This window comes from Benincasa hispida, chromosome 1 (assembly GCF_027475165.1).
Source record: "Benincasa hispida cultivar pf3 chromosome 1, pf3_genome.v1.1, whole genome shotgun sequence".
NCBI lineage: Eukaryota > Viridiplantae > Streptophyta > Magnoliopsida > Cucurbitales > Cucurbitaceae > Benincasa > Benincasa hispida.
The window spans coordinates 86499464-86514413 of record NC_143478.1 but is presented as its reverse complement, the minus strand read 5'-3'; the positions used below and the strand labels follow the sequence as shown (position 1 = coordinate 86514413).

Sequence of the window (14950 nt, the reverse complement as noted above, 5' to 3'; positions counted from 1 at the left end):
TTCTCTCCTTGCATTGTTATTTTGTATTTCAACTCTATATTTATACAATGGAAGTTCTTATTCTACATCTGTTCACTCTCTTGAAAGAACGCATGAATAGCTAAATTTACCGAATGGGTTGAGAAGAACTAAGCTAACATGTCTTAGGATCTTCATCGCATGCAATTATCTTGTTTTATGTTATGCCCAATACCCCTTTAGAGCTACTCGAGAGAGAGTCTAAAGAAAGAACCTAAGACTTGAGAGAGCGAGGTTAGAATCTAGACTCGAGAGAGCAAGATTAGATCTGTATAAGCAAGAGATAGGGACTTAGAGATAAGCTCTATTTCCCAACCTACATCGCATGCACCCTAGAGGTAGGTTATGATATTATGTGGCCGCCTTATTTGTGTGTGTCATTTTGTCATCGCATAAATAAGAATATAGGCTTATGTGTAGGTCCTATAGACTCATCACATATATCGCATGCATTCTAGTATTAGAAGCCGTAACATTTGTGTCGAGAGATGATTTGCTATTGTATGTAGGTTGCATGATCGCATAACATGAACGCATCCTAGGAAGTGTTAGCTAATACGTTATTTTTATGAATGAAAATATGGATGATATGCATTGATGGATTGCATTGTGCACTCAAGTTTCCCCAGCAGAATTCAAGTGTAAATTCCTCTGAGTTCCTGGTAAGCCAAGATCGAACACAGGGACTTGTGAAAATAGTTGCATTGGTGATTTTTATGAAAACTTGCAGTAACCAATTAAATAAATTATTAGGTTTGTTGTTTGCGTTGATGAGAATAAATAACAAATGTGGCAGAGTTTGAAAAGAGTTGGTAAATAGGAAATACGATGAATATGTGGTGAATGGGTTGAGAAAAGTTTCGGCTAACACTCCCGAGAATGCGTTCATGCTTGCGATCATGCAACATGCATACAATAGTAAACCACCTTTTGGCATGAGTGCTATGGCTTCTAAGGCTAGAACACATGCGATAAATATGTGATAAGTCTACAGGGTTTACACATAAACCTCTATCTCTATTTATGCGATGACAACATGACATTCACACAAATATGCGACCACATAATATCACTCCTATTCCTAGGATGCATGCGATGCAAGTTGACAAACAAGGCTTATCTCTAAGTCCCTATCTCTTGTTTATGCAAGCCTAATCTTGCTCTTTTGAGTCCAGATTCTAATCTAGCTCTCTCGAGACATTAGGTTCTTTCTCTAGATTCTCTCTCAAGTAACTCTAAAAGGTGTTTTGCACAACATAAAATAAGACAATTGCAAACAATGAACTTCCTAGGTCATGTTAGCTTAGTTCTTCTCAATCCATTCAACTAGTTTAACTACTCATGCGTATTAAGAGAGTGAGCAGATGTAGAAATAGAACTTCCATTAAATAGATATGAGATGAAGTACAAATAACAATGCAAGTATAGTAAAGAGCCTGGAGAAATTTCTTGCTGCCAGGCATTTACACTGTTTCTACTCGTGCTCTAAAGATATTCTCGCTCTCGCGAGAGTCGGCCCGCTCTCTGCTCTTACTGTGAAACTCAGATCTCCATTTTCCTACTTAAGTAAGTGATTAAGGGGTTAATTAGGAGAAAGTTAAATCCTATGTTATGTAAATAATCTAATAATTTTACAATTGTCATAATAACTGTAATAATTATCACCTTCTATGGAGCAACAATTAGTAAGAGTGAATGTAAACTATAATGGTTAGGTATTATAGTTACGATAACCATATTTGATCCTGGAGTACGAGTAGAGAGGACCCTAAAAGGATAAAAAAAAGAGAAAACCTTGAAGACTTAAATCCTGAATAGTGAAGAAAGGATTGAAGAACTGAGGAAAATATAGAAAATTATTTGGGAAAATTCGTGTGGAAGTTACACGGAGATAAACCATATTCACAGTAGCTAACGAGATTGGAGAGGAAGTTGGAGAGAGCGAGATTGGAAAGAATAAGATTGGAAAGAGCAGTTTGAGCGAGAGTTTGAGCAAGAAAGTGGGGGAGAGTGAGAGTTTGAGCGAGAAAGTTGGAGAGATCGAGAGTTTGAGCGAGAAAGTTGGAGAGAGCGAGAGTGGAAAGAGTGAGATTGTGAGCGAGAAAGTGGGAGAGAGCGAGAGTTTGAGCGAAAAAGTTGGAGAGAGCGAGAGTAGAGAGAGTGAGAATTGTGAGCGAGAAAGTGGGAGAGAGCAAGAGTGGAGAGAGCGAGACTAGAGAGAAAGTGGGAGAGGGGAGAGCGGAGAGAGCGAGAGCAGCCTGAACACCTCATTCGAACGTCACGCCCACGCGATCGAAGGAACTCGCATGTGCATTAAACGGCCGGGCAAGTATTTATGTGTTGAATTTGGCCACGTTCTTATAGATTATACATTGAAAACTCTAAATTGAATACAAACAAAGATTGAAGATGCAAGGGCAAACGTCAACCAAAATTAGGTGTCTTATTAAGAGAATTCTTAAACCCTAAGAAATTGTGGTGGATGCGTATGGAAAGAACACCTTGAGCCAAAGTGAGGTAAGCTTACGTTGATGAAGGGAGAAGTAACCACTTGGCCATGCAGCCAAGTAGGTGATGTCAACACCATAGGAGGTTTGGACGCCTATAAATAGAGCCTTTGGGTTTTCATTTTCAAATCACAAATCATAAAATTTGTAAAAAGAGGGGGAGAGTAGAGTGCATTGGACAGTGAGGGTGGAGGAGAATACATCAACTTAAGACGAGGAGATCTCCCAATCTACTCGAGCGTTTGATGTAATTTCAAAGCCATCTAAAAGATAAGAGAGTCTAGTTTTCATGGTGAGGCTGCTGGATCTCTAAGGAATTGGGCTGAAGAATGAGAAAAAGATAGAGGGGTCGAGCTATCGGGTAAGCTGGGCCATTCTTGATGTTTGGATGATTCTGACTAAACCATGAAGAGTTATAAGCTAATATTTTATGGTAATCTTCTTGAGACATTTTAGAATAGTTTTGTAGAAGGAAGTATCTCAAAATAAGGTTTATAACTATGAGTAATCTAAGATGTAAGTTAGATCTGGATTCTAGGGGTAAAAAGGGAGCCCGAGGTAGAAAAGGGAACTATTAGAAAGGCTCCTAAGCAATTAAGGTAAGTGTAATAACTTTGATAATTAACACATAGTGTGAGTGTTATAGTTTTATAGTTTCGATATATCATGAATATCACAGCTTTGAAGTATTAGGATTTGTTATTATCTCTCGTGAATATTTACATAATTTTAATAGAGAAATGCATAGTAGGATGTATGATGGTCTTGTTAAGTACTGAGAGGTTTATGAAAGAAATGCATGCTCAGTATTATTTAGAGGTAGAGGTAGAGCTTTGAAGTATTGTGTTAATACGCATGTTTTCTCTTCTATATGACCGCTAAGGAACCCAATAGAGGTAGAATCATGAAGATAGATTAGGGTTAGGGCTATCCTAGATTAGGGTTAGGGCTATCCTACCTTAATTGTTGATTAGGACGCTTTCTTGACTAGGTTATGCTAGTTTTCCGCCTTTGTAGAGACTGTCCTTAGTTACAACTGTCCTTTATCTTTTGAATTTTACCATGTTTCTTGTCTTAATAAAAAAATCCCTGTTTTATAGCTTTATAGTTAAGCTCGGTTAAAGAAAATATTAAATAACATTTTCTTGTGGATCGACCTCTTACTTCCACTTTAACTACAAGTTAGCTAGGTTGTTGTTCGAGCTTTATAAATATTGTTTGTTTCGGGTTAGGTAGAATTAACGACACCTACTTAGCTATCGGACAAACGCCCCTCCAAAGCATAAACCTAATGGTCGCTCGATGTATGAAGGCAGTATGCTCAGGTGTAGGCTAGCATTGCAACGCTCCGAAGATGGAACAACGCCACCGTCACAACACAAGTGCAACGCTCATCTCCAATGCTATAAGGCAGAATGGTAGCCTTGCAACGCTCAACCCTAATGTTGCAATGCTATGTAGTTTGACAGAACTTCCACCTCTACATGCACACAACCAAGCGTCAAGGGAAAGCTTTGTGACACCTCCTTGATGCTCAACAAAAATGCTCTACATCGTTGTGACGCTCTCCCTAGCATTGCGACGCTGCGACAAACCTATAAATGAGCCATTTGGGGCCAACACTCTATACAACGAATAATAGAGAAAAAATTGAAGAGTTAAACTAGTTTTGGGAGCCTTTGTAGTTGAATTGTTATACAAAGTTTGCCATAGTTATCCTCGTTTCTCAACAAATCATTGTGATTCTGATATGCCTTTTAAAGGCTAGGTAAATTCTCTTGATTATTTGTATGGCTTAATTCTTGAAGGGTTGCTAGTTAAATTTACTTAATTGTTGTGAACCCTTTGGGCGGATTTCTGTTAATTTTAATAGAGTTTCAATGAATTGACCTGACAAATTAATTTATCAAAGTTATTGTTTGCAATATTGTCATAGTCTATGCAATGTTGATTGATTTAGTTGCACATATTAGGATCGCATGTTTAGGGTCTAGACTTTTTTTGGCCTAGTATAATATTTTCCAATTAATCATGCTACAAGATATGGCTTTTTCGGTTTGTAGTATGTCTCAACAATTGAACCCTATTGTATTGCAATTCAGTTTTAACTTGTACGTCACTAAGAAGGAAGAGTTAATAATTGAATTAGTGCTAGTTGGATTTTTATCAAAATTGGCTAATTGGGCTATTATATATTCTAATAGGTTGAAGGGTTCATAAAATTAGTAAAATTAACTAGTGCCTAAGGATGGAAAATAAAAAGCATACAAATAAAATCCAAAATTTTTCCATCAATTTGATTCAATCCCTTTTTTGTGCTGTTTTCTCTGTTTGCTTGTCAATTATTTTGCACAATCAACAATCTCCCCCCCCCCCACCCCCAATGTGGAATTCTTAAATTGTTCTGATTGATCATTAGACTCTCTGTAGATTTGACCCCGATCTTACCATTTTACTGCATTTGTGGTACAAGTCTTAGATTGGTGATTTTCTCTCTCTATTATCTTTCTTTTCTCGGACCGGAGACGTGTACGACGACGCCTTTCTGGAGCCCAAACAGAAATTTCTTGAATTTACATAATGTTCCAAGAATGTCTTTCATTCATTTATAACTACTTTAATATAGTTTGAACTTATATACCATTTTTTTTTTATTAATTTCAATTTCTTTTTAAACAATATTGTTTATATTAAACTTGCAAGTTGTTTTTCTCAATAAAATAATACATTTTAATTTAAGATTTCTTATAAAATAAATAATCTACATTTAAATTTGAACATCTTTCTAAAAACATTAAACAATTACAATATAACAAAAAAAGAGATGTATGGCTGGTAATATTTATCTTAGTTATAAAATACAAATAAAGAAGGGTGATATATATAAGTAAAAATTAATGATAAAAAAAGTAAAAGAAGGGATGCCCTCGACATGGGAATTCTGAAAAACTCATATTCTCAGGAGAGCATCCAAAACTCTCAAAATATCCTTCATAATAGCATTTTTGGATGCCCGAGAATATCTAGATGTCAAGATATTTTATATTATCTAACACAAACACAGTAATCCAGATGTCTATGTTATGTGAATCTTAGGCTCCTACAAAATAAACGTCTCCTGAATAAATCTTTGTCATTGCATATGGGGATCTCATTAACTATCAATCACGGGTCTTGACCCAAGAGTACTTTACATAAAATCAAAGAATGGACTTTGCCTAAATTTTAACACCTTATCAAGTAGGTCGCTATATTTTAAAATTTGTAACAATTTAGACCCCTTTTGGTAACCATTTGGTTTTTTATTTTTATTTTTGTTTTTGAAAATTAAGTCTATTTCAACCATATTTCTTACCATGATTTGCATATTTCTTAAGTAAAATGGTTGAATTCTTAACTAAATTCCAAAAACAAAAACAATTTTTTGAAAGTTACTTTTTTTATTTCTCAAAATTTGGCTTGATTGTTTAAACCATTAGTGAAAAATAAATAACAAAAGAAAAAATTTGGAGGTGAAAGTAATGTCCATAGGGTTAATTTAAACAACAAAAACAAAAAAAATACAAAACAAAATGTTGCCAAACGGGACCTTAGTCTCTATACTTTCAAATTTGATACAATTTAGTCCCTATCGTAAAAAATATTATCAAATTTAATTGTCAATTTTGATTATGAACAACTTAATCATATAATCTATAAACAAATTTGATCTTGAGACAATTTATCAAACATCACTTATTATGGGTAAGAATGTCATCAAACTTTAATTGTTAGTTTCTTCATGATAGAAACTAAATCATGGTAAACTATAGAATTGGTAATTAAAAGTTGAATGACTAAACTATTATAATTTTGAAAGCAAGAGACTAAGGCCTCATATTGAAAACCATTATTTGGTTTTTTTTTTTTTTAGGTTTTTAAAAATTATTTTTGTTTTCTTACCACTTTTTTATCATAATTTTCATCTTTTCTAACCACTATTGAAAAGTAGACGATAACATCAATAATTCAATATGTAGAATGAATGTTTATAAGAATATAAGAAATAAAAAAAATGAAATAGTTATCAAATGGGCTTAAATCTTTACAAACTAAAATTCATAGGATATTTGTAATAGAGAGTAGAATAAGAGAAAAAATCTAAAAATATATTACATATTTAAAATATTTGCAAATATGGATGAGCTAGTCAATCTTTGATTTTTTATAATTTTCAATTTCCCCCTCCTTTATCTTGTTTTTTGCACACTTTTTTTTAGTCTTTTTATTTTCTTTCCTTTCTTTGGTTTTTACTTCTTCCCTACTTTTTTTTTTCATTTTCTTTCTTTCTCCAGTTTTTTATTCTTTCTTTTTTTTTTAATTTTATTCTTTCCTTTATACGATTTTTTCTTCTTTCATTTATTTTTTATTTTCTCTCATTTCTTTCTTTTTCTTTCCTTTATTTTTTTTCTTTTCTTTCATTTCCTTCTTTTTTTAATTTTCTTTTCTTTCTTGGATTTTTGTTTATTTTCTTTCATTTCTTTGATTTTTGCTTCTTTCCTTTTCTTTTTTTAATTTTCTTTTCTTTCTTGGATTTTTGCTTATTCTTTTTTTTTTATTTTCTTTCATTTCTTTGATTTTTGCTTCTTTCTTTTTCTTTTCTTTTTTATTATTTTCTTTTCTTTTCTTTCTCTGATTTTCTGCTTCTTCTCTTTCTTTTTCTTTTTTTAATTTTTCTTTCATTTCTCTGGTTTTTGTTTCCCTTTTTTCTATTTAATTTTCTTTCATTTCTTCAGTTTTTTCTTCTTCTGTTTCTCTTATTTTTAAAAATTTTCTTCCTTTATTTGAATTTTTTTCTTCTTCCCTTTTTTCACAAGAATTATGAGGTTGAGTTTCATACTCAAAACTTGAACGTACTTAATTCATAAGTGACTTAACACCAACAAGTCAATCATCAAGTTTGATTATTATAACAAATAATAAATATAAATAGAAAATGAAAGTTTATCAGTGATAGTCAATAATATTTTCTATCGTTGATAGCTTAATCTTTGATTATATTTTCATAATAGCCACTTATAGAAATCTATCATTTATAGCCAATTTAGTGAATTTAATTAATAAAATTGAATCTTGAACTAAAATATAAGTGAAATGCTTAGAAGCTATCACTAATAGCATGTTTACCAGTGAGAGAAGTTATCAATGAAAATAAAATATTTGGGAAGGACAAGAAATGGGAAAAAAGGTGTCCAATGGCTATGATTGACAGAAGCTACTATTGATAGCATGTTAACAATGATAGAAGCTAATATTAATAGCACGTTATCGGTGATAGAAGCTATCACTGATAGCACGTTATCAGTGATAGAGAACTATCACTGATAGTATAATATCAGTGAGATCATTGATAGCATCTTATCAATGATGTTATCAATGAAAGAAACTATGATAACCACAAATTGAGTGATGTTAGTGATATCGGTGATAAAATTTAGGTGATATCTATAAATCGAGTTTCTTTCAAAGATGATAACCAGTTATAGAAGTCTATCACCGATAGCCTTAAGTGTTAATGTTTCAAGGTTGATGCTAATTGATGAAAGTCTATCAGTGATAGCGACTGATAACTTCTATCAGTAATAGTCATGATAAAAGATTATTAGTGATAACTACTGTGGTAATCAAAGTTGTTGGTCTTCTTTCAAAGTTGATCACTATTTATAATGTATCATTGATAGCCACTGATAGTCTTAAGTAATGATATTTCAAGGTTGATTCCAATTGATGAAAGTGAATCAATGATAGCTACTGATAATTGATAGCAAATAAAAGCTAATATTTCAAGATTGTATTAATTTTTCTCAAATTGAAAGCTACCGCTGATAGCAATTATCATCGATAGCAATTGTAGAAGTTATCAACAGCCGATAATAGCAAGTGATAGCTTTTAATTTGAGAAAACTGGGAAGAAACAACAAAATGATGACTAGGCATAAGTTTTTTAGTCTTTTACCATTTTTTTTTATCTATGCATGCAATTATTTTATCCTTGTACTACATATTCTATTATTTTGTGCTTGAATTCTATTTATGCAACTAGCCTAAATTCATAGACCAAAAGTGACTTTTAACATTTATTTTAGTGTTTTTTGCACTAAAATTCACCACTGTCATGATGTCACAAGTAACCATTCGAGTTTTGAATTTTATTCAATTGGGTTGCATACTTGAAATCGGGTTTGGGTTTCAGAAAAGCAATCGGGCTAGTGAGTTCATCCCTAACCCAAAGGCCTTCGAGTCTCCCCTTAAATTTTTTTGTCGCATTATTATGATAACATTAGGTTCGGGCTTTGAAAAAGACGTCGGGTTGGAGATCTCATCCCAAGCGCGAATTCATGGGAAAAGCTGAAAGTGCCCTCTAACATAAGCAAAATGTTATAATTCATAATATAGTGGGGTCGAGTCATAAAACATAAAGGCGAAGAAGGCAATCCATAAAAAAAAAATATAATAAATAAAAAGATTATATATATATAAAAAAACCTCAATTTGAATGGTTGTGGGAAAAGGAAGGTATATTAGAAAAGAGAATTCTTCAAAGAAAAAAGAAGTTTTAACCAATCTTGTATTTTCTTAAAGATGATTTTGATTTTCTAATTTTTAGAATTTTAATAATATAATTTTTATAATTGCAACAAGCTTCCTTTTTAAAGAGTGAATAAATCCTGGCAAAACCCTCGTCTTTGCTTCAACTTCTCCCATGGCGACTCAGCTCTTCTCTCGTTCTCTCCCTAAAACCCTAATTTTGGCTTCTATGTTCTCTCGTTCCTTTCTCACTGCCACCGGAGCCGCCATCTCCGCCTCCTCTCACTCCTCTTTCTCCCTTCTGCGCCGCCTCCGTCCCCTCGCTGCTATAGTCGCTGCCGATTTCCGCTGTCTCTCTGCAGCTCCGAGCGTGAGGGAGTTAGCTACCCGTGCCGCTTCTTCGTCTCTCAATGATCCGAATCCTAACTGGTCCAATCGCCCACCCAAGGAGACCATATTGCTTGATGGCTGTGATTTTGAACACTGGCTCGTTGTCATGGAAAAGCCAGAGGAGAATCTCACGAGGGATGAGATTATCGACAGCTATATCAAAACGCTTGCCATGGTTGTCGGAAGGTGAATTCTCGTTTTCGTCGATTGTATTTGTTCTCTCTCTCTCTCTCTCTCTCTCTCTCTCTCTCTCTCTTTCCCAGCGTCTGGCTACCCTGATGATTGCATTTAATCGTATCTCTTTTGGAGTTCTAGGATTGTAGTTTGGTATTTAGAACATAATGGCGAGTTCTTTCATTTTTAATGGATGCTGAAGAAAAATATGCAGAGAAGAAACTAGGGTTGGGTTTGTGTTATCTACGGAAACATTTCCACATGGGATTTTTCTTAGTATCAAATGTTTGAAATATTTCTCTCGCGGTAAAATGTATTCAAGTATATTTCTTATTTCAAAGTAAATGGCATGTGAGGATGTGAGGTGATTAGTGGAACCGCTTGTCTCTGACGACGCCATTGTCAATTTTTAAAAAAGTTCACTATCAGTATCGATTCTTTATCCATATGCTCTGATTTTTAAATGAGAGATGAAATTTGAGAATTCTGGATGGAATTCCGGGTCACCACATGTACTATTTTCTCTATCGGTTCCTTCTCTAAAGGATAATTTGCAGTATATCGGCGTCTATGTGATAAACGGTGTTTGTAGTCATTGGTTTTTACTGTATTTGCCTATTTGGTTTCTTATTGTTACAGTGAGGAAGAAGCTAGGATGAAAATATACTCTGTTTCAACCAGATGCTACTTTGCATTCGGGTGTCTTGTTTCTGAAGAACTTTCTTACAAAATCAAAGGTACACTTTTGTGTCTTGTTTTCTTTTTGTTTCGTTGTGTTGGTCTTGGTTATTTCTTTCTTTTGTATTGATTATATGAAGTCGTACCTTTTCCTCCTCAGAGTTGCCTAAGGTTCGTTGGGTCCTTCCTGATTCATACTTGGACGTTAAGAATAAAGATTATGGAGGTAATTCCTAATCTTTTTTAAGTATGCAAATGAACATTTTACCACTCTCAATGTCTAATTTTATTGTTTCTATCGCATCCTCACCCTTTAGTTCTAAATAGAGATCAATAGTTCTAATTGAATATTCCTTGTCAGGAAGCAGAAATTAGTCTATATTAAAAACAAGTTTGTATGCTGAAATCTTAACTAGACTGGTTTTATTGTTTTCTCTCTGCCCCCTTTTTTCTTTTTCTTTTTTTCTTTAATTTTTTTTCCTAGAGAAGGTTTTATTTCAATTTAAAGCTGCTAGAAGTTAAAATGTTCATAATATCATATGAAATTGTACATGATAAATTTTGCCGAGAAAAAAAGTTGAAATATGCCATTCTAAGTTAGTAAGTAGCTTTTACCTTTACAAAAATGAAGACTATAAAGAGAGATTGAATGTTAGATACTTGCTTGAAAAGTTGAAGCTCTTGTATGATGGTTTAGGATCTTGACTCATTCAGCTCACATTCTTAAGATGTTAGAAAGCTAAAAAATGTGTCTGAGATTGTAATGCACTCTTGAGCAGGCTAACAGTATAGGGGCATTTCAATGAAAGCTCTAATCTTGAAGTTCCTTATCATCACATCAGACAAATAAAATTGGAAGGCACATATTTCTTGCAAATAATTAGGGGTAAATTGTAAAGCCAATATCTCTTTGTTGTAGTGTCTTACCTATTGGAGAACTCGTTAAATAGTATTCTGCTAGTCCACTTTTAGGCTACAACTATTTTGCACTTCTAGGCTACAACTATTTTGCCTTTTAGTATGCAGTTGTACAGAAATGTTATCTGATTTTCTGTGTATGTTTTTTCCTTTGACAGGGGAGCCTTTTATAAACGGACAAGCTGTTCCGTATGACCCGAAGTACCACGAGGAATGGATTAGAAACAATGCTAGAGCAAATGAGAGGAATAGGCGCAATGATAGGCCTCGCAATTTTGATAGGTCAAGAAACTTTGAGAGGAGGAGGGATAACATGCAAAATAGAGAATTTCCAAATGCTTCAACAAATCAACCTACTGGACCGAACATGAGTCCACCAGCTCCAAGTAGTATGCCTCCCAAAGACTTTAGTCCCAGCATGCCTCCTCACAACCATGCTGGAATGCCCCAAGGCAACTATCCGGGAGGACCACCACCTCTGAACAATTTTAACAAACCACTGCCGCCACACAACTTTAACGGACCACCACCACCACCACCACCACCGAACAACTTTAACGGACCACCACCACCACCTCGGAACAACTTTAATGGGCCACCACCACCACCACCACTAAACAACTTTAATGGACCTCCGTCACCACCACCACCACGAAACAACTATGCACCACCACCACCAAACCCCGGGGGAGCACCACCACACAATTTTGGGGGGCCACAGCCAAACAACTATTGGGGAGCACCACAACCAAACAACTATGGTGGACCTTCAATCTCGGGCAGGCCGCCTGCACAGAACAGCTATGGAGGGGTGCAACCTAATGCTGGTGGATGGTCTAATAATGTGCATAACAATCAACAAGAATAGTCCTCAACTGGTTTGGGAAGTCTCAAACTTGCATAAGTCGTTGGTTGTTTGGATTTAGTTGCTGCTAGGTTCTACCCTGAAATCCTACTGAACGTTGAGTTGAACTAAATGCTTTGCTTTTTGAGTAGGGTATATGCTCAGAACATGTTAGGTGTTCTAAATACAACAACGCTCCTTGTATTTATTTTTAATGATGTAGCTAATTTTTTGTTTCGAAAAAACACTTCATGTTTTACGGTTTTTTATAAAAAAAAAAAAAAAAAAAAATTGGAAAAAAATAACCTTTGGAGATTCTCTTTTTGGTTAAGATGAGGGTTATCATTTGTTGTTGCAACTAATGTGTAAATATCGATGGCCGTTCCAACAGAAAATTTTGGTATTTTGTTAATTAAGTTATTAGAATTAGTATGATTGGGGGTATATCATTTGGAGCTTTATGATAAGTAGATATGGTGAATGATTGTAGGAATTTTACCTTGAAGCGAAGTTAATATTTTGGGCACTGTTCTAAATCTTAGGGAAGCAAGAGAGATTTTCAGTTGGAAGTTGAAAGACGTAAAATTATAATTTATGCTAAAGTCATCTTTTGCACAATGTGAAAGTAAAATTATTTGAACAACTATTCTCTTGATTGAGGGATGATGTCTTAACTAATTGAGCTATACTCAAAAACTCCTCTATAACCATCCATAAATGCTTTCCATTGTTAACTTTTCTTTTCTATATTTCAATTGCAAAAGTCGTAGGGAAAAAGGCAAGTCATCTTTTTCGGCTGCCATGGACATTGAGGTTCTGCAAATACAGAGTAAAACTTTTTAACTTCTTGTCAGTTTCTCGTCCACAAAAAAAAAAAATTTAACTTCTTGTCAGTTGTCACTGCCTTCCCTCAAGTATTCCAACACTCCTGAGCTTTAATCTTTTTACTTGAACAAGCTTCGGTAGCTCAAAGGATCTAAATGTTCCCAGAATCTGCGTGAGTCAGAAACAGGAATTACAGACAAGAAATAGGTACAGAAGGATCATTTGTGTGTTATGCAATAGAAGAATTACTGGGTGTGTTATTATCATGTTGAACAAAATGCAAAACCTTTTTCATCTCCCGATGGAATTCTGACATTGAGAGTAAGAAAAGACCCTAGTTCCTACCTTACATATAAATACACAAGTTTATTGATAAAATGAAAATCACCTGGAATTAATGGGAGGACAAGACGCCTGCAGATGCTAGATATTTACTCTTCCTGCAAGCAGTAAAGATCAGTCAAAGGTTACCCTTCCGCAAACCCGGTGCACTGGTATGTCAAAGTAGAGGCTATAAGAACTTTGCAGGCTGTAGATTCGGCTTTTCTATTCTTGGCAACTTGAATTTGATCTGCCAGTGATACTTCTTTCCTCATTTGACCTTTCTTTATAAGATCCAGATCCAGTTTTTCCCAGGATGTGTTTTTGGGTGCCACTGAAGCTATACTTCCTTGGGCAATGACTGCACCATTTGTTGAAATCTTTTTGCGAATCTAGATTCAAAGACAAGTGAAAGAGGATAACAACAATATAAGAAGACATAAGAATGTGGTAAGAACCTTGATATTATAAAGTGCCATTTTACATTTCAGAGCGATGGCAAATTAAAATGAAGAAAGTTGGGCAAAAAATTTACATTTCCAATTTGTTATGATAGGTGAGCTTTTGTTATAGATCAGTTCCATTGCATGCTTGCTATCATTTTGATTCATCCAGTGGAAATGAGCAATCACAAGCTTTGCCTTTCTACTTGAGGAACAACAATTTCAATCAAACTATTTGAGTAAATCAACAGAATCTCCCTGATCTTTACCTTTTTCAATCTCTGCTTAAGCTTTGATCTTTCGATGGTAGTCGATTTCTTCATCTTTCTCAGGGTGTCATCTCCTTCTTTTCCCTTTCTTTTCCCCCCATTTCTTCTTCTGGAACACATTTTCAACTTCTTTGTTTTGGAATTGTCTTCCCCTTTTTCTTTCTTATGAACCATCCCTTGGACTTTTTTCTTTTTCACATTTTCTGCTCTCGTCACTTTTAGTTTTGTCTTCTCTGCAACCCGTTGAAGATCTTGGTGAAGTATTTCTTGTTTTATCTTGTCATAGCTGTCCCAGTCGAGTTCTTGTTCTTCCTTCCCTCCTTTCTTTGCAGCAACAGCTATGCTTTCCATCCACGACAGAAAGAATGTCTCATTTAATCTCTTCTTCATTAGTCTCTTTCCCCAAACACATCTGAGTGAAGAGCTAATTTTAACCTTAACCTGATCACTGCAAATAGAATAAATGAAGATTCAACTGCCTAGCAAGTCAATACCTTATGAAAAGACGAGATTTGCCTCATCAAGCCAAACAATTCCACTTGTTATCGAGGAAACTCTCTTAAACTAATAAGTTTTCGTCACCAAGAACTTGCTCCCAGGACTGAAGTACACGGTAAAGTTCTGGTGAATATTCAAACACAAAGAGAGACTTTTAATTTCACATGGTCAAGGGGAAAATGTCGAGATTTTGGAGCCAATGACATCAATTCTAGGACTATAACAGTTGAGCATTCTTTTCCCACAGCCTTATTGAACTCTAGGCCAGGGTGGTTACAACTCGATCGAAGATGAGAAGTTTTTTATGATTTCAGGGCAGATCCTAAAACGGGATTTTTCTTTTTCCTTTTCTGTTTTATAAGAGATCTTGAATGTAGATTGTAAGGTTTACGATCTAGACTTACATTAGACTTCTTATTAATTCTATAAAAAGAAGTCATTGGTTTTGTTAAAATGAAAATGCTGCAAGAAAACTTTGCTTATCTTCAACATACAAGC

The 14950-nt window shown here is 34.6% G+C and overlaps 2 protein-coding genes across 2 annotated transcripts; one reads left to right on the top strand and one right to left on the bottom strand.

The window, feature by feature from the left end:
• Positions 1–9196: 9196 nt before the first annotated feature.
• LOC120079651 (multiple organellar RNA editing factor 8, chloroplastic/mitochondrial-like) lies at positions 9197–12491 on the top strand. The gene is made up of 4 exons (XM_039033925.2): positions 9197–9668; positions 10296–10393; positions 10495–10560; positions 11411–12491. Exons 1-4 carry the CDS (start codon positions 9268–9270, stop codon positions 12118–12120), a joined length of 1275 nt encoding a protein of 424 aa, XP_038889853.2. The 5' UTR covers positions 9197–9267; the 3' UTR covers positions 12121–12491.
• Positions 12492–12968: 477 nt separating this feature from the next.
• LOC150038803 (uncharacterized) lies at positions 12969–14940 on the bottom strand. The gene is made up of 3 exons (XM_090318365.1): positions 13955–14940; positions 13310–13634; positions 12969–13089 (listed from the first exon to the last, which is right to left on the bottom strand). The coding sequence occupies exons 1-2, from the start codon at positions 14342–14344 to the stop codon at positions 13389–13391; spliced, it is 636 nt and encodes a 211-aa protein (XP_090174491.1). The 5' UTR covers positions 14345–14940; the 3' UTR covers positions 12969–13089; positions 13310–13388.
• Positions 14941–14950: the final 10 nt, after the last annotated feature.

Bases quoted from the DNA above. Each gene is read 5' to 3' on its own strand.
- LOC120079651 (XM_039033925.2), top strand. From the start codon at position 9,268: ATGGCGACTCAGCTCTTCTCTCGTTCTCTCCCTAAAACCCTAATTTTG. The intron at 9,669-10,295 runs GTGAATTCTCGT...TTATTGTTACAG, and splicing joins CTTGCCATGGTTGTCGGAAG to TGAGGAAGAAGCTAGGATGA. The intron at 10,394-10,494 runs GTACACTTTTGT...TTTCCTCCTCAG, and splicing joins ACTTTCTTACAAAATCAAAG to AGTTGCCTAAGGTTCGTTGG.
- LOC150038803 (XM_090318365.1), bottom strand. From the start codon at position 14,344: ATGAAGAAGAGATTAAATGAGACATTCTTTCTGTCGTGGATGGAAAGC. The intron at 13,635-13,954 runs GTAAAGATCAGG...CTTTGAATCTAG, and splicing joins TTAAGCAGAGATTGAAAAAG to ATTCGCAAAAAGATTTCAAC.